General features: G+C 38.1%; 1 protein-coding gene across 16 annotated transcripts in view; it reads right to left on the reverse strand.

Annotated features, from left to right (window-relative positions):
- TENM3 (teneurin transmembrane protein 3) overlaps nucleotides 1–27400 on the reverse strand; it is a 602365-nt gene that overhangs the window by 407363 nt on the left and 167602 nt on the right. For 12 of the 16 annotated variants that reach the window (XM_078069861.1, XM_078069860.1, XM_078069859.1 and 9 more), the window contains exon 3: nucleotides 16164–16442. The exons of the other annotated variants lie outside the window; for them this stretch is intronic. In XM_078069861.1, coding sequence (XP_077925987.1) covers nucleotides 16164–16442 — 279 coding nt within the window. The remainder of the gene's footprint in view (nucleotides 1–16163; nucleotides 16443–27400) is intronic. 16 annotated transcript variants of the gene reach the window in all.

A 27400-nucleotide genomic window follows, 5' to 3' on the forward strand; every position in this document is an offset into this window, starting at 1 on the left:
CCCTAGAAACAAGCTGATTATCACATGAACATTCAGCTAGTGAAATAATAACCTGAGCCACACTGTGTTTTGAGAGTCTATAGCATCTCAAGAAAGACACAGGTAATAATACATGGGGAAAACTGGGGGTAGGAATGATTCATACATGAAAACCAGTATGACCATAGTCAAAACAAAATAGTATATTCCAAACCAGATCTTCCTCTTTAAAAAGTAGATGAGAAAGAAGAAAGAGAAAATGTTGCCTATTTTTTGTTGGCCAAAACTGGCTGGTTATCTTTCTAAAAAAAAGATTTATTGAAATATTTAGGTAATGTCACTTAATTTTTTATTCACCAATAAACATTAAGGACCTCCTTGCTAGGTATGGCAAGGTATTTAAAAATTGTTTTTCCTGGGCGCCTGGGTGGCTCAGTTGGTTAAGCGACTGCCTTCGGCTCAGGTCATGATCCTGGAGTCCCTGGATCGAGTCCCGCATCGGGCTCCCTGCTCGGCGGGGAGCCTGCTTCTCCCTATGACCCTCACCCCTCTCATGTGCTCTCTCTCTCTCTCTCATTCTCTCTGTCTCAAATAAATAAATAAAATCTTTAAAAAAAAAAAATAAAATAAAAAAAAAAAATAAAAATTGTTTTTCCTGAATATCACTACTAAGCAAATTTTCTAAACTTATATAATAAAATACCCCATAGAAATTCTTAGTGTTTATTTAGATAAGACTCTTAGCACTGAAACAAATTTATTTTAGGAATCTGAAATGACTGAATTAATATAGATGGAATGTTAGTCAAAACAAAACAAAAGATAACAAAACTTTGTGGCAATAATGTATATTATCTTAGTTCAAGGGTCGTAGTTCCATTCTTCGTAGACAGAATACTTCTCAGAGACATGCACACAAGCAAAGGAAGCTTGGATTATGTTTGATTGATGTATATAATAAATCTAATTTTTCTTGCTACTTTAGGCGGTTTATTAGATTTTTATGCTTCGTATCATCACTCTGCTGGACCTATCCTAACCCAACATGACTTCTCTCCCTTGAGGGAAACCCTCAAGAGAAAACTTTGCAATATTAGCTTTGTAATGTTAACCAAAGATAAAATAATGCGGATTTTTAAAATTATTTGATAAGAAGACACAGTTTGAAGAAACTCAGACCCAAAGACACTGGGTGAATGGTCCAAGGTCAAGCAATGACTTAATTATGGAGCCAGAATAAGAAATCAGATGTCTGCACTTCTAATCAAGTGTCATTATCACTGCGCCTATGAAACTCTCGTCTAAATATAGTAGAATTACGTCTTAAACTAAGAAGTGTGAAATAAACTCAACTACACAGAAGCTCATGGTGACAAGGAAGACATTTACATTGGCAGGAGTTTTTTTTTCCTGCTCTTTGAAAAGTAAGTGATCTGAGGGACCTACACTCTACTGTTGTCTGGTACTGATAGATTCCACTTAAGAATAGGAGGTGTATTACAGTGAGTTTTGGAATTAAACAGTGGCTTTACATCTTGGCTTTGTCATTTAGTATCTGTGAGACCTTAGCAAGATATCTGGATTCTCTAAGCCTTAATTTTCTTTCCATGGTAAAATAGAGATAATACGACTAAACCAAGAGGGCGGTAGATTGAGTATAATAGGTGTTCAATAAAAACCAAATATCTGTCTCTGCCTATATCCTTATCAAACTTCTACTCTGCCATTTGGATTCTCATATCATAATTTTTTCTAAAGGACAATAACAACAACATTCATAACCCAAATCCTTAGCAATTATAATTGGAAACGTCCAAACAAAATGACTGTTTTCGAAATGCTTCGGTATAGTAACGGCACGTTCTATGGGAAGTCAAAGGATTTTGTAGAGAATACAAACTACTCCATCAAGGAACAACGTCTGAATAGTGAAACCAGAACTGATTGGGGGGAGAGGATTTTTGTGGCTGAAAATTTCTAATTAAAATAGAGTAAGAAATGGATCTCATGGAAAGGGTCACCCTAAACTCTCACCCTTTCTGATATTTCTTCAGGAAAAGAAATCTTGCCTGACAGCTATCAACTATTGATGAGCTATACATTCAGCACAAACTACCTGAAATATGGGGAAAGCAACCCAAACTCATGGGTATATAGCATCAATATTCTTATCTCTTAAATTACAAACTTTCACCTCCAAATAGATTGCTTTTCAGTACTTTTTATCCTTTTAGAGATCACTCTTGGAATAGACAGGTAAAAATATGACAACACTTTAAAGAAATGTTGTAGTCTACGTTTCCCCTCGGATCCTCTGCACCAATCTCTTAATATTTTGAGAGAAAATTATGAGTACGCTCAATGCGCTAATGATGAAACCAGGAAATTGACATCTAGACCCTTCAAGATGCAATTATGAATAATAAGAACTACTGGAATTTACATCCTTTGTCTCTCCAGCATCGAGGGGCCACTGGCCAAGTGTCAGGGCATCTGCTGTGCCTTTATCAAGCTATCTCCAGAACTCAACTATCCTGATTTACAATCTTCGTGAGAACTGAGACCCCAGGTGCAAGCGGAGTAATAACCTTGCAGCCTTCTTCCTTGCATCATCCTGACACTGATCCTGGGCTTCTCCGGCGGTTGCCATGGAAAATGTATCAGTTGCAAAACTCTCATCATGGCTGTGGTGAAGATAAACACGCAATCAAGAGTACAGGAAGTCTATTTCACGCCGTGATTGTTTTGAGATCTGGCAGGAAGCAACTAAAATGTAGGGGGATAAAATATTCTCAGACTCTGCTCTTCAGTCGCTGAGCTTCTTCTTCTAGTAGCAGATCAGTGCTCGGTGGAACATCATGGTGGGGTGTTCTTGCTGGACACTGAACAATAAATGAGTGTCCTGGTCTGAAGGATGACTCAGGAAATACTGAGAAATAACTTTCTCTTTGAGTCTGAACTAGTTCTACTATTATTCACTGTCCATCTTGTTTTCTAATGAAACCACTTCATAGTCCTTTAAATCCACATTTATTTTTAGTTTTCAAGGACATCTTTAATGCACTGTTGACTATTTCCCAAACTGTAGCGTGAACTCTTCTGTACTATGATTTTATGTAATTGTTTAGATGAAAGTCTATTTTATTGATCTCTGGCCTTTCCCCTTTTACTGCGATAGCAACATTCTCCCTGGTTGGGTGCTCACAAGCTGGGAGTCATGTGTAGCTCCTTATCTTTCTTTCTCACATTGCAAAGCCCCATCAACAGCACTACAACTTGTTCCTTCCTCCTTGCTCACAATAGCCCCTTCCTGGTTCATATGGGATCCTGGCTCATCAGTTCCAAGATCGCCTTCATATCATCTGTCCATCATGTCTCAACTCTGCTTCAGGACATGGGCTGGCCAGACATTACCCACAGCGACAAGCTTAGACCTTCAGCATGACATTTACAGTTCCCCATAAATCGATTCCATTTCACTGTCAACTTTAATCTCCATTGCTTCCCGAGAGGATTCTTCTAGATGGGGTGGCCTCCCCAGGATGCTACTATTATTTCCTCTTATTGCTTCCAAGCATTTCTTCAAGTTGTCCCAACTGTAAGCAGGCACTCCCTTCTGCTATAGTGAAACATGTTTCACCACTTTCCAAGTCCTGCTGAAATTCTAAAAATCTCCAAAATCTTTCCTTTTCTGAATCTTCATTGTTTTTCTCTTTCCAATGTGCAGTTTAGCAATGTAGTCCATCTAGCTGCTTTGCCTTCTAATTGTTTCCTCTTTGTAAAGCCCTGTATCTCCAAGTCTATAAGCTTGACGGTGAGAGATATATTTTATTTCCTCCCAAATATCTCTCAAAATATTTCATATAAGGATGCTCACAAAATAGAGTAAATCCTAACTGTTTGCAGGATGAATGCTTGATTTTTAAATGAAAAATAGATCTTAGCAACTGCTTGCGACATTATATATACCTTCCATAAACCTATCTCACTCTGTTTTTCTACTACTGCATTTTTTGCAATGCATAAAGAGGTTACATACTAGGCTGCTAGTAGCTAATTGTGTATTCCTGAGAATGTCTCTTCTTAGTTATTAGCATTCTAGATCTCTCAAAAAATCAGAAACCTGAATTTAGTATCTAAAAACTACTATTTATATAAGATATTTTATAAATCTTTTCCTATTTCATTGCAAAGATTTAACAGCACAATTTTTTATTGATGTCTCATTGCCAAAATTTAAGTATAGTAGGATACATTTATTAGACATTATGAAGCATCGCCTAATTAAATGACACTTAGAAAAATGAATTGTGTGAAGAAAATAATTTTAAATCCCGATACCACAGACTATATTAACAAAATTTAGATAGAATAAATTTAAATAAAATGAAAGAAATATTTTTTAAAAGAAGAAAATATAAATGATAATTTGCTCTAGGGATAAAGTCAACATTCTAACCATAAAAAAGCCACAAGTAAATAATAACAACTGAAATATATTTTAAAAGGTTTCTTAAAAATTTCCTTATATAAATAATATCTTAAACTCAAACAAAGGAAAATAGCTGCAACAGATTAAGATCTAAACATTTCAAAAGAGACAAAGAATTATTAAGATTCTTATTATATGAAAGTACCTGCAATTCAAGAAGAAAAAAAGTACGGTATCTCTATATCTCTATCTTCTGCATCTTTTCCATCAGGCTAAGAATTGATGAAAAGAGATTTACCTCCTACTGCTATCATCACTTTCTTTAAGTTTTTAATTTATTTAATAAGGAGGCAGAGACTTGGTAGAAATGAATCTGCTACTCTGAGCTGGAGCAGATGCAGATTTTCTTGGCACCTAGAATCTCTAATAAAGAGTGCAGAGCTACTTAAGCAAGGCAGTGTCTTGCTAGACTGGAGGATCTTACATTTGATACATAAGTTTGCATCTCTATTCATCACTATCCTGCAGCTTATCCGTATGTCTACGAGCAGAAGGTCTGCATTTCAGGAGATGATTATACGTATCAGGTCCTCTTATAACCAAACCTGTCTCATCAAGGCTACATGGATACAAGGGGAAAAAAAGCAGTGTCAGTGTCCCGGTGTCCTTGAATTCCACTGTCCCTTCGTTTTTCTTATGTCCCAGAATACCCAGTTCTTCATTTACCCCAATAGAATGACGGACAAAGGGCATGAGTTGGCAATTCACAAAAGAAGAAATACGAACCGTACACACACATACATGAAAATATATTCAACCTATCAATCACACGAACATAAATTACAACAACAGTCAGATACTATGTTTTATCCATCCAGTTGCCAAAATTCTTAAAGCTTGGCAATATTTGCTGTCAATCGCTTGTGGAAAAAGACACTTTTTTGTACTGCTGGTGGGAGAGTAAATGGATACAAGTTTTTTTGCAGGGCACTTTGACAGGGTATATCAAAAGCTTTAAATTGTATGTACCCTTTGGCTCTGATGTTCCACTTCCAAGAATTTATCCTAAGGTAATAACAGAATTAGGGGCAAGGATTTAGCTACTATGATAGTTACTACAACACAGTTTATAATAGTGAAAATTCAAACAACCTACATGTCCGAAAGTAGTAGATATGTTAAAAAAATTCTGATAAAGCACAGCATGGAAAAATATTATGTCTAGAAGAATGTCGGATAACATGGGGAAGCTTAGGGTCAAAACATAAATTGCGATTTTAATTTTTAAAAAATAAACACACAGGAAAGAATAAAAGCGGAAATGCCAAAAGAGAAACCAGAGAATACCATCCGTTTGCTTCTCTGCATTGTCCAATGAACATGTAATGCTAAATAATTAAAATAGATACATTAAAGGCATGAATTTAAACACTCATAATATTTTAGACTTAAGTTTGTTTGATCTGAAGTTCTATTTTTATCACGTCTGTTATAACCTTTCATTTTACTTGGATTATTGAGACAGTGCAGTGCAAACAATGATTGAAAGCTTAAAAAATTCTAATGATTATCTGAATGCTTAAACTTTTTAAATAGGTTCATTTAAACAATGAATAAGCACCTTTAAGCACAATTTGTAGCCTTCAATCTATACAGTGGTACTCTAGTCACAGTACATGAGACACAGTCCATTATAAGGGAATGTTTTCTACTTGTTTTCCGCAGCAACTGACATTTCATTCAAGCACTTTCAAATCCCCTAGGAATCTCTAGCTGCTGTATGTCAAAAATTTAAGATCTCTCTTTGTGAACTTCAACACCCCTATAAAAACCAGTTGGAAGGGCAAGCCTATTTCCTACTGATCACTTTGATGTTAACCAATTAAAGGCAAATCAATTTATTCAGTTTAGTCTGAATAATCATTTCACAGAGTCACAATTTTCCTAACTGCAATATGCAGATAACAACTACCGCTCTGGCTTTTTTTTTTTTTTAATTATTATGTTATGTTAATCACCATACATTACATCATTAGTTTTTGATGTAGTGTTCCATGATTCATTGTTTGTGTATAACACCCTGTGCTCCATGCTTTTTACAGCGTATTTCTATTTCTCTTGGACATATCACTTGTGATATGATTTTCTGGCCCTCCCCCCTTGTGTTTTTTTTTTTTTCCAAAGGTTTTATTTATTTATTTGACAGAGAGAGAGAGAGTGCTCAAGTAGCAGAGTGGTACAGGCAGAGGGAGAGGGAGAAGCAGGCTCCCCACGGAACAGAGAGCCCGAGGATCATGACCTGAGCCGAAGGCAGACGCTTAACCGACTGAGCCACCCAGGAGCCCCTGTATTTTTTTAAAATTAATGTTTGATAAGGTCTTGACAGTATTCATTAATAATAAAATCTGGTTATACAATTTTATGTTCATAAACATGCATTTTGTTTTTAAGCAAAGGAAAAGAAAGAAGTCACCTGTGTATCTGGAGGAGTACTGAGAACAGTCCTGTTAGTTCAGGCTCCAAAGTCAACAGCTACCTGTTTTACCGGTTTTCCATAGGACTCTGGATGTGCCTTTTTTTTTTTTTTTACAGTTTTATAGAACTATTTGAAATAAAATATCAATTTTGTGTAAGAATGTACTTTCCCGCAAACCTTTTGATGTCATGGACTTTCAATTCCATCAAATATCATCAACTTATGCTACGATTTCAATCAATACAGATAGAATTTTACCTTTTTAAAGTATAGCCTTCCTATAACAAGCTAAAATTATTATGCACACAAATTTTTAAGACGAAAAGTACCTTAAGGGATAAAAAGTTTTGAGGGATTCACAGTTACACACTATTAATGTTCCCTAATCTCCTCTCCTTTCCCCTTCTCCTTCCTGGATGGCTCCTTCCTTTTCCTTATAAAGATGCTGAAATGTCATCCAATATAAAAATACTCCTGCCCCTCTGTGTCTCAGGAGTTAGCAGCCTACCTCCCTCCTGTCTTACTTGGGCTTTGGAAAGAATAATCTACACTTGTTTGGTGCCATATTTTTAGGTTTCTGTTTATCCTCCACCTACTGCAATGCCCCTACACAGAAGTGAATAACCTCCTATGCAATCCAAAAAGTATCCTTGCATTTAACTTACTAGACTTTTGGAAGTTTAGATTCCGCTTCCTCTGACCTATCTCTCTTGTCTCCCATGAACTGATCTTGTTGATTTTCTTTTTGTCTCTATGGAAGGTCCCCTTTGTTTCTTTCATTGGTACTTATTTTACACCCTTAGGTAAATATTGGTGAACTCGGGTTTTTACCTTCAGTGCTTTTCTTGACTCATCATATTTGCTTTTGGGGAGAGTTTTACTGCTGCCCATGGCTTTAACTGCAATCATATAGATCATATGGTAAACGTTCTTAAACAAAATCTATTTGATTTTTTATCTCTCTATATAATTGACTAATAGATTACTGAACTCTGATGTCCCACAGACACCTTAAATACAACCGACTCATGTCTGAATTACTAATTCTATCACAAACCCCCAACTTGAATTATACCATCACTTGGATTCTACCATTCTTCCATGTTTAGAGGGTCTTTTATTTTTTTTATTTTTTAAGATTTTATTTATTTATTTGAGAGAGAGCGAAAGTGAGAGATCACAGAGGCAGAGGGAGAAGCAGGCTTCCCGCAGAGCCAGGAGCCTGATGCGGGACTCAATCCCAGGACCCCGGGATCATGACCCGAGCCGAAGGCAGACGCCGAACCGACCGAGCCACCCAGGCGCCCTAGAGGGTCTTTTAAAATGTCTTCCTCTTCCCTAACCCCAACGTGATGAAGAAATCATCAACTCTTGATTCTTTCTATTTGAAGCAGTCTTCCTCTCCTCCCTAGTTCTTGGCTTAAACTTCTATATTTTCTCACTCGGATAGTTATAATACTATCTGACTGGTCCATCTGCTTTCGAGTCGCACCTACAAGTCCACTGTGTCTCTGCTCAGCAAACACTGTGAGGTTAGCACAGAGACACAATGGTGAACAGAGCCACGCCCCTACAGGGCTTACTCCCTGTGGGAAAGACAGTCGACATTCTGTATTGCTTTCAGAATGCTCTGTAACATGTAAATAGGACTGCATTGTCCCTCGGCATGAAAATCCTTCAGAGCCTCTCCATTACCTCCAGGAAAAAGTACAGATTTCTTAGCATGGCCATGTGGCCCTTTGCAATGGCTTGGGCTGCTTATACCGCCTCAACTCATCACTCACCTACCCACACATCCTGTGTTCCAGGTACCAAACAGCTCATGGCTCTCAAGAGTCCTCACAGACTTTACACTTTCTCCTTTGCTGCTTTGTCTACATCTTGAATTTCTATACATCCTTTGAGCCCCTGTTTCAATGCCATCTCCTTCTTCCTTTATGAAACATCCTCTCCCGTCCTGCTCCCCAGTCTCACTTGGCAACAATCTGCTCTCTGCTGACACTGACCTTGCATATTGTGTTGTAATTCCATTTACCAGATTAAAATCCAATTACAGTGTCTACTTGCCTGTTTGCCCAACTAGCCTACGAATGTCTAGAAGTCGGGGACTACACTTACTCATTTTTGTTTTTCCAGCCCTTATTACTCATTGAATGAAGATGTAGTTGCTATACTAAATAAGAAATCAATTCAAAAAGTCACATCTAAACTTTACTCACTTTTCAGTTGCTGTGTGATGATATTTAAGGGCAAGGTATTACTCATAAGATGTTTTAACTGTCCTTTTCTCAAGCTTGTATGCATTTGTATGAATTTCCATCTGCATTTTAAAAGGTTTTACATTTGGTTTATGTACAGTCTATTCATTATGGAAAATTATCCCAAATCCACTGATGAATATAAAAAATTTCCATATAGTAAACCGTCATTCAAACTCCTCAGTAAATAATGTATAAGATGTTCACATTTATACCTGAATGTGCATATAATGTTAATAAACAGAATTGTTATGACTTGAGAAGAATATTCTTTAAATAGCACCAAAAAACACACTAAAAACAAAAAAGACCCACCAGTTAAGTCTCTCTTCAAACACTTGAATACCCCCAGAATGGCAAATACACTAAGGTTCTATGGCTCTAACACTTAATTTTTCTATTTCTGTGATAATTACATCAATAAACCTGATTCAGCATTCGCTGCTGTTCAATTCATTAATTAAAACATTTTTACTGCTACCACTGTGGTTTTTCAAGGATATCAAAAACACATTCAAAAATCAAAATAGCATACATCATCAGTTTTGATATGTGCATGGTATGCTTTACTTTGATTTCAACTCTACAATTAAGAGAACATTTAGAATATAAAGAGAGAGAGCATATACTCCATATACTTTGAACAAAAATACTTAGAACACAAATTGAATTTTGTAGAAATGGCAATATTCATGTGAAGAATAGCAAACTGCCAAGAGGTTCCAAAAATCCTCTTAGGATGGGAAATATAAATGTATATAAATACTTAAGTGATAACAACAAAGGCAGTGGACTTTATAGTCTTCTTAATTCCAGTTTCATAGTGCTAAATTAAAAAAAATGAATTTAAATCTTAGTTTCTGTGCTTGAGTGACTTGTAACATATCCATGAAATAAATATATTTCATTCTCAAATGACATATGGAAGCTTTTGTTACAAGAATGACAAGTTGCTATTAAACCATAAATGTATACATAGCAAGGCAATGCAATTATTTGTATATATTAGAAACTATTTGACTGTATTCTGCAAAGCAGCACTCTAATTCTGAGCTCGGCTTGGTAAGCATACATCTTACTTTTGCTGTTTCTGCCATCCCAGAGCACCTAAAACATAAAATATAATTTATAACAGCAGAGCACACCAGAAGTGACGATTACATGCCAGAAGAGAGCCCATAATGGAATTGCTATACAAGTTAGAGTTTAGTATGTGTAATAGAATCTCATAAAATTAGAATAACACTGAAGTATCATTTATTTCTTGCAGCAACGGAATTCCTTCTTAATTCTTACAATCAATTTCCAAAGTAGGCTGAAAGGTTCATGGATAAAGCTGAAGTAATGGAATTAAGGTAGGCAAAATAATACACCTCTCTTCAAATATCTTCAGAAAACTCAAATAGCCCCTTTGTGAAAAGAACCAGGAGAGAAATGATATCTGGGTCGTTGCTGGAAGCATCACAATTATGTGACGTAATGGGATACTCCAGTGCCATTCAAGAGTTTCTCCCAAACTACTCTAGACTTCAATTGGTAATAGAGTAGCTACACCTCTCTCACCTATATGCAGTCTTTCTCGTCTCTCACCTATATGCGGTCTCTCAGAAAGAGAAGAAAGAGCATTGCCCACTCTTTCAGAGAATATATTCAGCCTGACATGGTAATTTGGATTGCAAAACAGCGAGAAGTTCTCTGTTGAGAGATTGGTTTAAATGTTATCACTGCAATAGTTTGTCAAATTGGTTTAAGAAGTATATCTTCATCGTTTTAAAGTATAATAACTCAACTTTTAGACTTTATCTATCTATACAGAAAGTAGACTTTTAAAACAGTATTTCAAAGGACAAGTAAATTGGTTCCTTGAAATGTTTTAGCTGTACAAAGCAAGTATCTATTACACCTAAAAATATTGCCCTTTATTGTTATACCCTCTTTGTCCACCAAATTAGCCCTTAATACTTTGGTATTATGCACAATTACTGTGGCATTAGTTGGGTCCTACAATAGGTATATTGCTAAGACCCCAGGTGAGAGATAAAGTCTTCCAGGAATGATTTATTTTATCGTGTGAACTGATGAGCATCAGTTAAATTGCCTTTTAATTGACTGGCTGTCTAAGTAACATGCCTTTGAGGGAAACACTACTTTTGAAATTTCCTTTGGCCAGGAGGGGAAGGAGCATGCTGAAGTCTTTGAAGTCTACAGCCATCAGACTAATTATCAGCACCATTCAATGTACATTCATTTAATTACAGTAAATTAAGAAGGATGTGGGGTTTGGGAGAAAAATAAAAGAGTCAATAAATGGTGACAGAAATTCCAGACTATGCAAATTATCAGTGCTTTTTCTGGAGATCACTATCTCCCCCTCATCTTGCCACATGTATAAAACTAACGCAGACAGAGGGAGAGTATAAAGGGGTGGGGGGTGGGAAGGAGGAGAGATGTGCTGTGGGCCAGAACCATGTAGGTACTTGATATTGTTTATCTAACTTAATCTTCATTGCCACTTACAAAGATGTGATTTCTCACTTTTTACAGATGATAAGAAGAGCACACACTTATTTGGAAGTCACTAGGTTCCAGGCACTGTTCTAAGCACATTCTAGATCTGAACTCATTTAATCCTCACAATGACCCTATAAGGGGGTCATTTAGTATTTTCTCTATTTTACCCTTGTGGAAACTGCAGCACAGGAAGGTTAAGTAACTTGCCCAAGGTCACAGAGGAGGTGGTGGGACCAAATCAAACCCAGGCGATCTGCCCCCCTACAGCATGTTCTCATCTACTGCCCTCAGTGGGGGCCCTCGAAGTCAGGAATCACCACGAGGCAGAAGGGGAGTGCCAGCTCCTATGGGTCTGTCCAACTTCAAAGGTCATGGCTTTCCAAGGGGCATAACAGATTGTAGAGACAGGGAGAGGGGAAAAGATGAGGACCCCCAGCGGGGGACCACATACATCTCTGGGACTGCTGTACATCTGACAAAGTATCAAGGAGAGTGGAAAAGTTGGGAACTCGAGCTCTGGGTGATTCAGGAGCCAACAGCCTCACTGGTTGAATGAAAAGACCTAAACCCTGACCCGGGTGATTCTAAATCCAGGAAACTTTCATGATACCACACTGCTGGATGACAAAGGATGTTAATACGTTTTGGCTGCTTCTGGGAAACGATGCACAAACAAACATTTTTAAAGCTTAGAGGTTGATGTCTTGAAAAAAAGAAGTCCTTTGTTTCTGACATTTAAATAGACAGTTGGAATTGAGATCAGATGACTTGCAAAGTTTCAGAGCAGAAATTCAGCCAGGGGTCTTTTAACGACACATCAGAGACAGGAAAGACGCTTAAAACAATCCAGAGCATACTGGTAATTCTACCTTTGATTAGGGCGGCTCATCGTGTTATTTCATAACCTCTCAACAGCTTACCAGAACTGCTGCTTGCTAGGTGGCCACAAACCAATCCCTTCACTACTGAGAATGATGACGACCACCACAGTAAGCGCTGTGTGTCAAGAAGGGACTTCTCCAAGATCCTGAACTCGGAACAAGATTAACATTTGGAATCCCATATGAAACTCAACAGACTGGAAACATTTATTCCTTAAATGCTTTTTAACTTCAAATCCCCATGGTTGGTGAAGAGTTAGTTTTGCAAAAGAACAAATTTTATCACTTGTTTTGAGTCTCTGCTAACACAGAGACGTGTGACATGGTCCGAATGTTCTTTTACTCTTGCGGGATGCTCGGGCCATCAAAATTTCATTAGCCTCACAGCAGTGCTAGCGCCTTCTAAACTTGAACTGTTGGCCTCTTTATCAATAAATAAATGAAACCTAATCCCTTTTAGTGACTAAACTCTTCTTTGAAGTTCTAACTAGAACATCGGGCGCTTGGCTTGCATAATTTTACAAATGTTGAATAACATTCTTTTTCTGGGGAAAGCAGCCTTATTCACAGTTATTTCAAATGATGAAAACAGTCAACGAGAACTCCCATGCTAAACCGGATGAAAACAAGTCAGTGTCTGGTTCCTAAATTAGTTTCATTTTGGTGAGTTATTTCACACATGTCCTTCTTGTTTCGACCTAGAAGGGTATAACAGACCTTCCAAGGATGCATCTGAAGCTAGTACAACAATGAATGATATTAGACAATTAAACTAATGAAAGGCAAAGGAAAATATCGCTGGGAAATCAATAGTCTTTCAAACTTAGAGCAATGAAAAATAGCAGGATAGAATTGAATTATTTCCGTAATTTTACATTAGAAATATTTGACTAGAAGTAGTAATAGTAAAAATATATAATAGTTTTGAGGTTATTGCTTAGAAAGATGTTAGAAGACCATATGGTAGGATTACAAATTTTAGTTTCTCCTATAACTCAGCTTAAGAAAAATAACCATAGTTTTTATATCAGAAAAAAATCCTCAATGCTCTTGTTTCATTCCACAATTCAAAAGGTCTGCTAAATATCTCAGAAAATTATGCCTTCCCACCTCTTAATGCGATTATTTACTATCAGTGGAATCTTGCTTGTTCTGACTAATCACTGAAAATTCAGAACAAATAAACTAATCTGAAACGTTCCTAGGGACATACATATTAAATCTAAGCAATAGCCAATGTTCATGAAGAGGCCATATCTCTTTTATTTCCTCTTTTGTTTTCTTCCCTTAGCTGACCTCATTGGGAATTCCTGGACTATCAAAATGTTTTTTTTAAAAACAACCACAGCCAAACCTTGGGGACAAGAGTAAACACAAGTTTAAGTCATCACTTGCCCAGCTCAACAAACATTGTTTTTGACACTTTATACTCTTAACTTGGCTGACCTGTTTACTCTCAACAAATGCTACCAAATGTTCTGAATTTCAAGGCAAGGCCCTTGACACCCTCTTCCTGTCTCTCTTCATTCTGCTTCATAACCACCACCTGGACAAAGGAAAGAGCGCACCTTCTTGCCTTGACATCACTCTATGAACAAGGTCTATGAAATCCTGGGGAAGCACGTTCCTCCTCTAGATAATGATAATCCATGCAAATGGTGAGGGCCAGTGGTGGGAGAAACTCAGTCTCCCTTTCCTCCTCCCTACCAGTTGGATATTTTATACTGTTAACTCAAAGTTGACAATTTGGTAAGTTTTAGATTTTCCTAAGAGAAAAAAAAAATGGCCTGTGTTGGGGCATTCACTGTGGGATAGCTTTAGCAGATACAGAATCTTAAAAATCATTACATTAACTTACATTTTACCACTACAGATACAATACAGGATACATTTGTTATTAGGGAGGAGAAAGAGATGCTACAAAGGTTGTGGGTGGAAGGAACAAGTTGACCTGATGTGAGAAAATATTTAATGGATACGGGTATGGATATGATGCAGAGAATCGAACCAAATGCCTTATCTTGCTGCGTTCTACTCTTTTCTATAACTACCATAAATTTTATTTAAATTTTATTTAAATTGTATTTTAGGGAAATCAAATACCGAGCGCTACATTTGAATATAACCATTGTACCTGAAGGTTCGGATAGGCGGGAAACAAAGTTGATACCAAATCTTATGCATTTAAGGTTAGTAACTTCTGAATCCACAATGAAAACTGATATAAATACAGGTTTTACTGAGGTGAATGGATTAGCTCAGGGAAACACTGGCAGCCTGATTCGAAGACTCATTTTGCCAGAAAGAACTGTCCTTGTTTCCTGTGTGGGGTTGGAATAAAGTCAGCCTCCACCAAGAACTGGCACTTTCAAAATGAACACATCGACTGCATGTTATTACTGATCTTGACTTTGGTTTAGCGCACTAACGCATTCTACATAAGAGAACACACTGCTTTAGTTGGTTTAAATTAGACTTTTTTTCATGCATAGAAAGGATGGGTAATAAACAGTGGGAAGCAATAGGTATCAGTTCATACTGTGACTTAGCTAAAACTGAAAGCTGAATAGACCTGCTTTCGTACTGCAAAGCAAAGCTGACAAAGTTGCTCAATAAATAATACAAATGAAATACCGTTGGTGAAACAACCATCTTTCTTTTCAAATGTCATGCAATTCTTCCATTTTAATTTTCTCCCTGCTTCCTGATGCATCATATTCACATAGCATCAATAACTAGACGAAAGTAGCAAGTGCAATGTTAATATTAAATGCCGAAGGAGAAATGTCCTTTCGTTATCTGGTATGTTGGCACTGATGCTCCAATTCTTCTTAGAAGCAATACTGACTAAAAATTAAGTTTCCTTTGAAATCTATTATTGCATATAAATGAATTGTTTTTATGATCCTGCATTATCTGTAAGAAAAAAGTCCCAATAATTTATAAAGATACCTTTCTTACAATATGTAAAGCTGCCATTTGGATATCCTAAATCCGACTTTTTTGTGTAGACTTGATTGTGGTCCCCAAAGCACATCGAAAACCATACTCTCCCTCCTTACCAAACTTTGTCTCTCATCAACTAGTAAGTTTAAAGCATGATCAAATTTGTTCTTCAATCACTTGAGCCCTGTTAATAAACTATTCTGTGTGCTCACTCATCCATTCTAAGATTCTGCAACTTCTTTGAGATATCTTCAAGAGGAATCTACAAAGACATGTTTGATTACAAGCTGGCTCTGGGGTAAACTTTACCACCACTGGTTTTGCTACTCCCCGGAGGATACCAGGTGACATGGTCCCAGATAAGTCAAAGCTAATCTTTTTTTTTTTTTTTCTTCTGTACATCATTAAACTGTTTTTCAAAACTATAGCTAACACATGATAGACCGCTTGCATAATTTAACAATCTGATGTCGACTATTGATTTTCTCCAGGAAAAAATAAAGGCATGATTCAAGGACATTTCTTGAGTTCTAGTGCATTAAAACGAAAAGAGAGGAAGAAGAAAGAAAGAAAGAGAGGGAAGGAGAGAAGAAAGGAAGAGAAGCATGCCCCCCACAGTCAACTAGAACAGACAGAAGCACTGAAGGCCAACATGATAGAGCAAAAGAAACGGCACTTACCATTCTCACTGTCGGACTTGTTGTCGTGCTCCGTATCTGTCAGGGTGAGGGCTGAGTTGGACCGACTTGACAGGCAGGAGCTGCGGCCTGATTTGACCCCCCTGCCCCAAAGTCTCATGGCATGCTCTGGGGACATCACTGCTTCATTTTCAGTATCAGCATCTGACCCTGCACTGACAGAGTAACCTCTGTGGGGGAGCCCCATTTCCGCACAAAATGTCAGTCCTCTTCGAGTTGCTGGTTCACAAACTCCTAACTGCCTTAGGGTAAAATTCTGTCCTAATTAGGGGGAAAAAAAGATAACAACTAGTGAGTATATGTATCATTTTTTTTTTTTAACGAAATCTCCCTAAAATAAACACTCAAGCATTTTGGTTTTTCAGTTATCGGCACCAGGTGTTTACACTAGCATCGCGTGGCAGATGGTCAAGTGGGTGCAATTAGGGGAGGCTGGGTGGAGCTCCTCCGCTGACTTCCCACACACCCCCACTTAGAGCTCCTCTGTCAACCACTTACGCCCATAAGCACCTCGAGAGAGAGAGAGGGGCAAGCCAAGGAGCGCAGACCATGACAACTCAACCCAGAGAAAGGACTAGTTACCAATGATAGAGGTTTTTTTAGCCACATGTGAAGCAACGGAAATTGTCAGTTATTTCCTGGGTCTTGGCTCTAGTCCTAAACGATGGGATTTTTCCCACCCAGATGTCACTCCCTTGGTGGAGAAAAGAGAGCAAATTACTTGGTAAATAGAAGCAGGGGTTTGGTTAGTCTTTATTACATTTTCCCTCCTTAAGTTAACTACTAGCATAAACATGTATCACTTGTGTGTGCCTACATTCACTATGCTTTGGAGTGTAACATCTCGAAAATTTGCAGACATCTGACTTTCTAGACACTCTGCTTTAATAACACTGGGAAACATCTGTATGGATCAGAGGAAACCAATTTTTGCAAATAAGATGCACTCCAAAAATAAAGCGGGAGTAATATGTATTTAAAAATTAATGGTAAAATCAAGTTTCCTGTGAACCCTACAGGGCTTTACTAATAAAGTGGAGCATAATAAAACTCACGGCAAGGCCATAACTTCAAGCAAAAGTATTTAAATTAGGTGACACTTGAAAATGACCCCTCTTATTAATGACTTTGCCAATCATGTGTTTATTCTTGAAATTTCACATATGTTTTATGATAGTACGGATGAGAAGAGAGAGAAATATGTCTGCTTGTACGATGCAGATATATGGCTCTTCCATTTCTTGTCTCTTTTTGGCATGATGGAGTCTGAGATTTAGGCACCGACCAGAATCAAAATACATATAAAGAATAACAGTACACAAAGACTGATTTAGATGCTGCCATATCATACCAACCTTTTAAGAATATGAAGCATTTATATCACTCACAGTTTTCATTTGCCTACTTCTATCTCTTCAATCTACGAACACTTTAAAGTTAATTGGCTGGTGTGAGAAGTAATATACATTATATTTTTTAAAAAGAGGGTGTCATAAATTATTTGTGATAAAATAATAACATGTGGAATCTTCTAGAAAGTGAGTCAAACATAATGCCCGATATAGTATATATTTGGTTGTAAAGATATCAGTAGCCTCCAGGCCTCAGCACATTTTAACTAGTGTGGTTAATTGTTTTATTGCTATGGTCATATCAGAAGTTGGAATCAGCTTTATCTTGGTCAGACTTCCAAATGGGTTCTGACAATGACACTCATAAATAATGAAAATCGGCTGCTACAATTAGCTACAAATCAAACTGCTTATCAGAGAGATTTGAATAAATATCTGAACCAAAAAATATGTCAGAAAAAAAAAAGAAGAAAAGGAAAAAAGAGCCCATGGAACAGTGAAAAAGTGGGCAAGTTTAATGAATTAAGGCATAGCACCATCAGTAGTTTTTAAATAATTAGTGTAGCTTGTACTTAACGAAAGTAAATCCCAAAAAGGTCAATGTCATGGACAGTTAATGGAACAGAGGTAGAAGAACTTACCCACTGTTACTTATACATCACATTTTAAATGGGGCGAGGGAGGAGAGGGGTCTAAAACAAGTTACGTAGTACCATTAAACATGTTGATTTTTCAAAATAAGAATACTAAATAATTTTTAAGGGGCAAAAACGGATGATAAGACCCTCTGCATCTCTCCTCTACTTTGGGAGGTGCCCACTGGAGAATAAAAATAAGAGGGAGGTTAAAAGCAGTTAAAAACTCCTTTCTAATCTCTGAAATGCAACTGAAAACATTTTCCACATTATTGACTTTTCACACTGTTAACATCTTGATGCAAAAATCTATGAGGTGAAGGAAAGCAGAAAGCTATCTTTAGTGTTTGTTATCCAGGTATGTAAACACAGTTCAGTTTGCAAATAAATATCCAAGGCACCATCTCTGTGAACTGATATGTGTATTCCGAACTCCTTCAACATCTGACCCTCTGAAATCAGTGTCTCCCAATAATTCAAAACTCTTGCAGGCTCTTTCTGAAATGCAAGCTGGAAAGCAAGCGCAAGCAGAGGAGTCCCTGTTAGACTGCCTTCCTGAATTAAAAAATTTGCTTTCGTTTCCTCTAGGAAAGAACATTAAACCTGACCTCCGGCAGATCTACGGTTAAGCCACTCATTCCTCTGGTCAAGTCACTTCACTCTTCTATTTTTTTTGTCTTTCAGGGCTCTGGTGACTTGGTTTAAGAGATGCTTTCTGTAAATGTGACTACCATAAAGCAAGGCTAATGAGAACAGTTTAAAAAATAAACACCTGGACAAATGTAATTAACAATCATAGAGAAGCGTATACTTTGACGACGAGGAGAGGATCATTTCCAAATAATTTTAGAATAGGCACTCCACCACCAATGTTGACTTTTCCTTTTCCTTTATTCAAAAATACCTCTAGCCCAGACCTGCCTCAGAGCTTCAGGCTCTATTGTTGTCAATTCCCCTCTTTGGTTTTAAGGATTCTTGCTCGCTCGTGGGATCCCTTGTTTTAATGCAAACACCACTGGGGAGATCTAGCAATCAAACGAGAATAAATTAGTTCTAGCGGGTTATTTCCCACAATCTAGCAGTGTTAGCAAGATGGGCCATACTTATGGAAAACATATGCAGTTTCGACAAACGGGGGGAAGATGGAGAGAAGAAAGGTTTCTGACTCGGGGAAGAGAGACAGTTGGCAGAAGTATCACGGAGGTGGGAGGGCTGGGCTGGGTGAGGTTGTTCCGGAGGGCTTTAAGGCAATGTAGGAAAGTGCAAAGAGAAAGGCAGAAAAGATGCTTCTGGAACCAGCTAAAAACTTGACCATCTTGCTTTGGTTTCAAGAAACACAAAAGAGATAATGAAACATTTATCCTTATTTTCCAGGGTTTCTTCAGATTGTGTTCTTTGCTCTGGTTCTAACAACATGTCCTTAATTTCCTTCTCTGCCTTTTAGAGTCTTTACATTAATTCTACTTGGCTGAAACTGGTGAAATAAGTATTTATCTCCTGCACATTAAATTTTGGTAACCTTGATCAGCAGGGCCAGCACAGAATTTCCCATTACAATTTGAAGGAGTACCCAAACAATAAATTGCAGCAAGAATAAAGTATACCTGAGCATGAGCGTCATTGTGATTAAAAGGCAAGGTTAGCTTGGATTGGATTAGGCATTTGTGTTTTACAACATTCATAAATTTGAAAATCTATTTTAAAAACTGAATAAACACAATGTAGGCAGGGTGTATCATTAGAAAAAAAAAAAGTTCACATTTTGAAAAAGGGAGGGAAGGTCTGTGACAAAGTGGGCAGGACCAGATAAGAACAAATGTTTCAGGTAAGGTCAGCACATAGCAACAAAGCAGTAAAAGAAAGGGATTGAAAAAAACGGCTTAGCTACTTGGCCTTTTCCTCACACCGCATCTATAACCCAGTCAGAGCAGGGAAGGATTTTTCAAAACTGCAACGCCAAGTGATGTTCACCAGTAAGCAAGACATCTACTATCTCTGTGTGAGTTGAAAAGTAACAGGCTGCACTACTGGGTGGTCCAGTTCCGAACTCATGGTATTTTCTTCCCCTCCAGAGTCTAGATTTCTCTAATGCCAAGATTTTGCTTTCTCTCTCCCTTGTTTGTTCTTTAAAAAAAAACAAAAAACAAAAAACAGCTTTATTCAGACATAACTCATAAACCATACATTGCATCCGTTTAAAATGTGCAATTCAATGGTTTTTAGTATATGCCTTGTGGTGTGTAACTATCACCACAGTTTTAGACCACGTTTATCACCCCCAAAGAAACCTTGTACCCGTGATCAGTCACCTCCCATTGTCCCCCTTACCCACCCGTCCTCACCCTAGTCCTAGGCAACCACCGATCCACTCTCTGTCACTATAGATTTGTCTATTCTGAACATTTCAAATAAAAGAGACCCTACAATATGTGGACTTTTGTGACTGGCTTCTTTCACTTAGCATAATGCTTTCAAGGTTCATTCATACTGGAGTATATATCAGTATTTCATTTTTATGGTCAAATAGTATTCCAACGGATGGAATATCTCTAACAGGGAAAAACTCAGCATGTCTGACCCCACCTGGCTTCTATTCTGTTTAGCCTGGCCCGTGGGCATGTCACAACCAAGATTTACAAACAGTGCTCTTCACCCAACACCTACCCCTGAAGAGATCAAGAAGTGCCAGAGTGGTCATCGTCCCAAGTCCTCAAGATTGAGAAGTGACCATAATGCAGGGGGGAATTGAATATGTGCCCCATAGGGTTAACGAGGTTAAAATGAGCAGAGAGTTTTAAACTTGTTTTCCAGAGACTGTTTCCCTTAATCAGTTATTGTGTCATTCAGACCCCACTAACAAACTCACTGGCGTTCTCTGCAGAAGCCTGGACTCAAAGTCAACTGTTATGGTTCCAGCCTAGGAAGAAGCAAGGCCCCGCGTTCCTTACCCAGGGGTAACTAGCCCAAGACCCCATCCAGCTTACACCAGCTCTCAGAGCATGCCCACAGCCCCTTCTCCTTGTCCCAAGATAACCTCCGGACGTCAGGGGCTGAATTCTGCCTCATTCTGATGTTAAGTCTCCATCCCAAAGTGAACACGGGTTGTATGTTACATCTATGTTTGCTCAATGCGCATGCTCCATCTTTCTTCATGGATAACCTTAAGTTTCCCCGCGGCCCTTTTTCATCAATATGTATGGAATCTCACCCCCTATGATTATAAAAAACCTATTCTGTCCCCCTTTGGGGAAGCGGATTTGAGCTCACCTTTCCATCTCCTCCTCCGGCTGCCTCCTGAATAGACTGTCCCCTTGCTACACACCCGATGTCTCCATGATTGGCTTTGCTGCACATCAGGCAGGTGGACTTGGGTTCAGTTACCTATCCATTCATCAGTTAATGGACATTTGAGTTGTTTCTACTTTTTGGTTATTATGAAGTGCTGTTGTGAATATCCGTGTACAAGTTTTTGTCAATATGTCTTCATGAGAGGCACTGCTGAGTCATATGGTAGCTCTATGTGTCACCTTTTGAAGCCCCGCCAGGCTGTTTTCCACAATGGCTGCACATTTTACATTGCCTCCAGCAGTGTATGAGGGGTCCCATTTCTGCATATCCTTCCTCCCCAGGACCTGCTATTATCGGTAGATTCTTATACACACTGCGAGCGAGTATATCACACAGCAGGTTTGCAGTGGGGAACTGAGATGTAGGTCAGTGGCACTGAAATTTGGGAGACTAACTGAGAATTGTTGTTCCTTTAAACAGTAGTTGATTCTGTGGGCCTGCTATGTGAATTCATTATAATTTTATGCTATTATTTTTCTTTGCTTTCTATTATGCTGATTTATTCTTTGAAAATGATTTTCTATTAAAATGAAAACTGCTCTTTCGCTCAGAAAGTCTACCTTTGAGACTAAAATCACCTGATCTTAAACATACATGTACAAATAATGATTCCTATGGCACTGTTGAATGAATTAAAATAACTGGAATGCTTACCAGAAAGGGAATGGCTGAATACATTATATATAGCCCATTCGATGGAACATTATGTGGCTAGCATAAACAGTGAGTTTGGACCTATCTCTTTGGATCTGGAGGGAGGCCCATTATACATATTTTAAGCAAAAACACACAAGTTGCAGAATAGTGTGTACAGTCTGATTCCATTTTTGGAAACTAAGAGAGAGAACCAACAGATTATGTGAGTGCTTATGGTTTTGAGTGTGAATGAAGGTGAGGAAGGCAAGAAAACTGTTGTGATGATCATTTAGAAGGGACTGCAAGTGAAGGAAATTAGTGATATTCTATTTTATAGTTTTGAATTTTTACTTTGCATGATAATTTCCTTAATTTAAAAAACATAATAAAGGAGAATTAAAGCCTATCTCCTTTTAAAAAAACAAATATATAGTTTTTTGATTTGCTCTTTAATAGCTCCTATTCAATAATTAGAATTTTAACTTACTAGCTCCTGTTGGAAAAGCTGGGTTTTAAAAATCCTTCCTCGTTAATCGTAAAGAAGTGAAATTATGTAAGAAAGGTTGGAGCAATATTTGTCTCTCACTTCCTTTCTGCCCTTTCTTTCAACATATAAGGCTTTCCAAAAAGAATACCCATCCATTTCTTCTATAATAACAACGCCCCAAACTGAGTTTGGGAAATGGATAGAAGAATCAATATACACTCAGTAGACTGAAATAAAATAACCTACAACTCTCTTTAAATGTTTTCCTTGGTTGCTGTGAGTTTGGATGGATTATCCATTCTCAGGCACTGAGTGATGTTCTTCCAAAGGCGGAGCAGAACACGAAACGACAAGTTGGGCAAATATTTCTTACTTGGTGCTTGCGGAATTAATGTCCCCACCATCTTATCTGGCGTTCCCTTTTTTGCTGTGTTTGCAAAATGATAAGATCACACAACAGTAGAAATGCATGTAACTCTTTCCCCTTTGGAGACCTAATGCATATTTTATGGGACAATCCAAACGTTTTCACCCTCTTATGCTAAATTTGTCACTATTTGAATAGAATACCCATCCTTGAACATGCAATAGAAATTTCAGTGATGGTAGCCATCTCTACTTAAAAGGCACTACACAAAACTACATTTTAAGAATTAACTTTAAATCCCACTAAATACCTTAACCGCTCCACCCCATGTTACGCTGTATGTAAAACGCAAATACCTTTAACAGCTTGCTCCCTTTATCTGTTAATGTGATATTAACATCCATCACCACAGACTGATAATCTCAAATTCTTAGAAGACAGAGAACATGACCACTGTATGTCATAATTGTAATCCGGTTTATTATTCAAAACACGAATCTAATGGAAGCCACTGCAGGGTGCCCCGATGGCATTCATCCTGAACTCAGCTGGGAAGGGCACCTGTGTGCCACGGAGGACAGGAGGCGGAGGTGCCACGGTGAACTTGGTGAGGAGAGTGGGAAGGGAACAGGCAGAGAAAGCAGGGTTAGAACGAATGGCCCAGAGAATCCACATTTTCTTCAAGAGAAGATTTGTGAAGCTCCAGGGGAGGGCAAACCCAGAAACCGAAGAGAAGGCTTGGTGGCTCAAATCTCCGAAACGTTGGGTTGCGAGTCTGCTGACTTCGAAGGAAAGAGCATCTTCGTGAGCATGAATCACGAAGGATTTACATACCCAACCACGAAATAGTGCCACTTTGATAATGGCGGCCATTTGTAATTAGAGAAATAACTTTAACAACTGGTTTTTATCAGAAGCATTCTGAAATGAATTTGCTTCTTATTTTCACGTAGTAATTATTTCTTGGGAACAATCCAAGACCCACGGATGATAACTGGCTCCCGCCTATCTGCTGATAGGTCTGAGTCTCTCCACGGTAGGTATTGGTATCAATGGGCGTATGGCAGGCATGAAGCAGCAGGTGCTTAATAATTGGTACTGAAGGCACCGCGGTGATTCACAACGTGGATCCAAAACTGGCCACGTGGTGAGGACCGGATGCAAACTTAGCAGGAAGCCGGGGGCTCAAGACATCAGACCAATAAAGGCTGAGGCAGGAAGAAAGGATTACCCCCACTGTGGCCGGAGGAGGGCTATAAGCTACATCTATCTACTCACACCTTCTGGTAGGTAATCCACAAAGCAGGTTGGCCAAGTCTGAACGAAGCCCTTCCCTCCTTAACAGCCCAAATTAGTTAACACTCAGGCAGGGGAGCTAAAAGAGGGAGCTCAGAGGAAAACATGGACGTGAGGTGATGATAAACTGAAGCTATTTAACTTGTGTCTTTAAGTACAGAAATGGAAGGTTGAGTAAACATGACCATCTAAATCCTTTAATCCCGCCGCTGACATTTATAGTGACTGAGAAGGATTAATCATTGTGATCTCTAAATGAATCATTTTAAGTAGTTAATATTTAAAAGTAATAAACTTTGGAGTTGCGGTAATGAGCCTGGTGGATCTGATTAATGCTTCGGATTTTTGTCTTTCTTCATAAAACCCTGCTCTCACAAAGAAAAAGTTTTCTCGGCACCAGTAAGTATTTTCAGAAGTATTTCAGAAAAAGGGTTTCAGATTCCTTTCATTTTTGTATGATGACAGAGGTGAGGGGGAACACTGGAGAAATGAAAAGTTTGGGGTATAACTGGAAATTCATAGCAGCATTAAGTGCTGAATGGTAAGACCATATGGTCATATTTCTTTTGAAGTCTAGGATCAGTTCCCATTATTCACTATAATGGCATCCAAGACTAAACTAAATCTCAGTCTTCAAAATTAAAAGCATTTTGCTCTTGGCTCTCAAATCTTCCTCTTTCACAATTTCCAACATGCTGGGATGTTTAATATATTTTCATAATGCAAAAAACACAAATAAATAAAATAAAAATAAGAGGAGTAAGAAAAAAAATGAATGCATTCCATTTCCCTTCTGAAGCAGGATAAAATGGTATAGAAAGACACATTAATTGGTATCTTGAAGACACTGTCAATACTATTTTTATATCTGCCCAATGCTATTGGTGACATTCTAAAGTGATATGTACAACCTTCATGTTCTACATCGAAGAAATACGAATCTAATTCTTTTGACCTCTCTGGAACATACAGCATACAAAAAGATTTTGAAATTATTTATCATTTTAGTAATATTCTAGCAATAAAACTGCTCCCCTCCCCCGAAGTGATCTATATCTAAGAGCTAAAAATGGGCCTTTTCCTATTTGGAAATTGATGAAAATATTTTAAAGGCACGGTCCCACCCCTTTGCCACCAACTCTTCATTCTCTCCCTCAGCACAATCCTGGATATGTTGTGGATGCTATTATCCTAATGGGCAAAATGTCTTTATCCAGCAAAACATTATAATGCAATGCCAGCAAAAGTTGTTTTTAAGAGGACTGTGGTTATGGTTCAGTTGAGACAATGTGCCTCTGCCCAGCACCAAATGAAATCTCACCCTGGCTGAAGCTGATGAAAGGAGGAATATAAACCCCAAACTTTCCATATTCAGTTACACATGCAGCTTTCTTTCTTTCTTTCCTTTCTTCCTTTCTTTCTTTTTCTTTCTTTCTTTTTCTTTCTTTCTTTCTTTCTTTCTTCTTTCTTTCTTTCTTTCTTTCTTTCTTTCTTTCTTTCTTTCTTTCTTTCTTTCTTCTTTCTTTCTTTCTCTTTCTCACTCTCTCTCTCACCAATTCTATGAATGGGTTTTTGTTGTGTTTACTACATATACCTTTATAAATATTTTTGAGTAAAATTTTGAGTAAAGCAATTCATAAATTGCTCTTTTCTGGGGGCTTCTTCCTAAGCCCAAACTTCACAATTGTCTAGAAAGTCCTCACTTTAGGAATGCATTGTGTTCAGAAGTTGATAGGGATCAGTACAGTTGACCCCTGAATAACACAGGTTTGTACTGCTTGGGTCCACTTATATGTGGATTTTTTTTTTATATGGTACAGTGCTATAAATGTATTTTCTCTTCTTTATGATTTTCTTAATAGCATTTTCTTTGCTCTAGTTTACTTTATTGTAAGAATAGGGAATATAATACATGTAACATACAGGCATACAAGTATATGTTAATTGACTATGTTATCGGTAAGGCTTCCGGTCAATAGTAGTCTATTGGTAGTTAAGTTTTGGAGGAGTCAAAAGTTAGACATGGATTCTCAACTGTGTGGGGTGTCAGGGTCCCCAATACCCATGTTGTTCAAGGGTCACCTGGGTATATTTTCCCATGAAAATAAGCCATGATGGAACGTGTAAGTCTATTAAGTTAGCTGTATCCGAGGAACTGGATTAACAGCACAGTAGAGCATGACATCCAGCTAAGGAGGCTGTCTCCTTGAAAAAATGTGTTCAGAATTCCAACAGGGAAAACCTCTCATCACCATAGCCTCTTCCATTAATTTTCTGCTTTCCAAGGTGGGAGGAACTCCCCAGGCACACTGCTGGTAGTCACGAGGTACACAAATGCTCAGCGCCGGAAGCCAGGATACGAGCTGTATGGTGGGGGGGCAGGAGCTGGGATCAACTCCCGCCTTTCTCAGACCAACAGGAAAACAGATCACCTTTCCATGTGTTTACTGACCATTTGAATTTGTTCTTCAGCGAGCCGTTTATTCATGCCATTTTCCCATTGGATCGTTTGTCTTTCTGTTTCCAATTTGTAAAAGTTACTCTTAGTATATTATGTATATAGATCTTACATCTGTCACAGGAATTGTAAACACACGTCCCAATAATAATTTTGTTTATGGTATTTTCATTTACATACAGAAGGTTTTAAATAAAAAAAAATTAATCATTTAAGCTTTTCTTCCTGGGTTTTCTGTTTCTATTAGAATGGTCTCCCCTATTTTCGAGGTGTACGTGTGGTCTCTAGGGCAGGCCGTGTGGATTCACAACCACTTTTTCCTTGCCTTCCTCTGTTATAAAAGCTGGAAAGCAAAAATAGTAAATGTTCCCTCTTCTCACACAGCTAAGCGTAGCCAAGTATAACAGTTCTGAAAAAAGAGATGTAGGAAGACGTCTCTGGGGAATAAAAAGAAACAGTCCAGAGTAGGGAAGGCCTTCTCCCCTTTGCTTTTATCCTGTTTCAGCCAGGAATATGAAAATGCAGCAAACATCTGGGGCTCCACAGAACAAAGGCCACACGCTAAGGATGGCAGAGCAAACAAAGACAGAAGGAACCTGGGTCCTTGATTACATCTTCGGACCCTGAAGAGTCTACCTCT

Source organism: Halichoerus grypus, chromosome 3, assembly GCF_964656455.1.
Source record: "Halichoerus grypus chromosome 3, mHalGry1.hap1.1, whole genome shotgun sequence".
Classification (NCBI taxonomy): Eukaryota; Metazoa; Chordata; class Mammalia; order Carnivora; family Phocidae; genus Halichoerus; species Halichoerus grypus.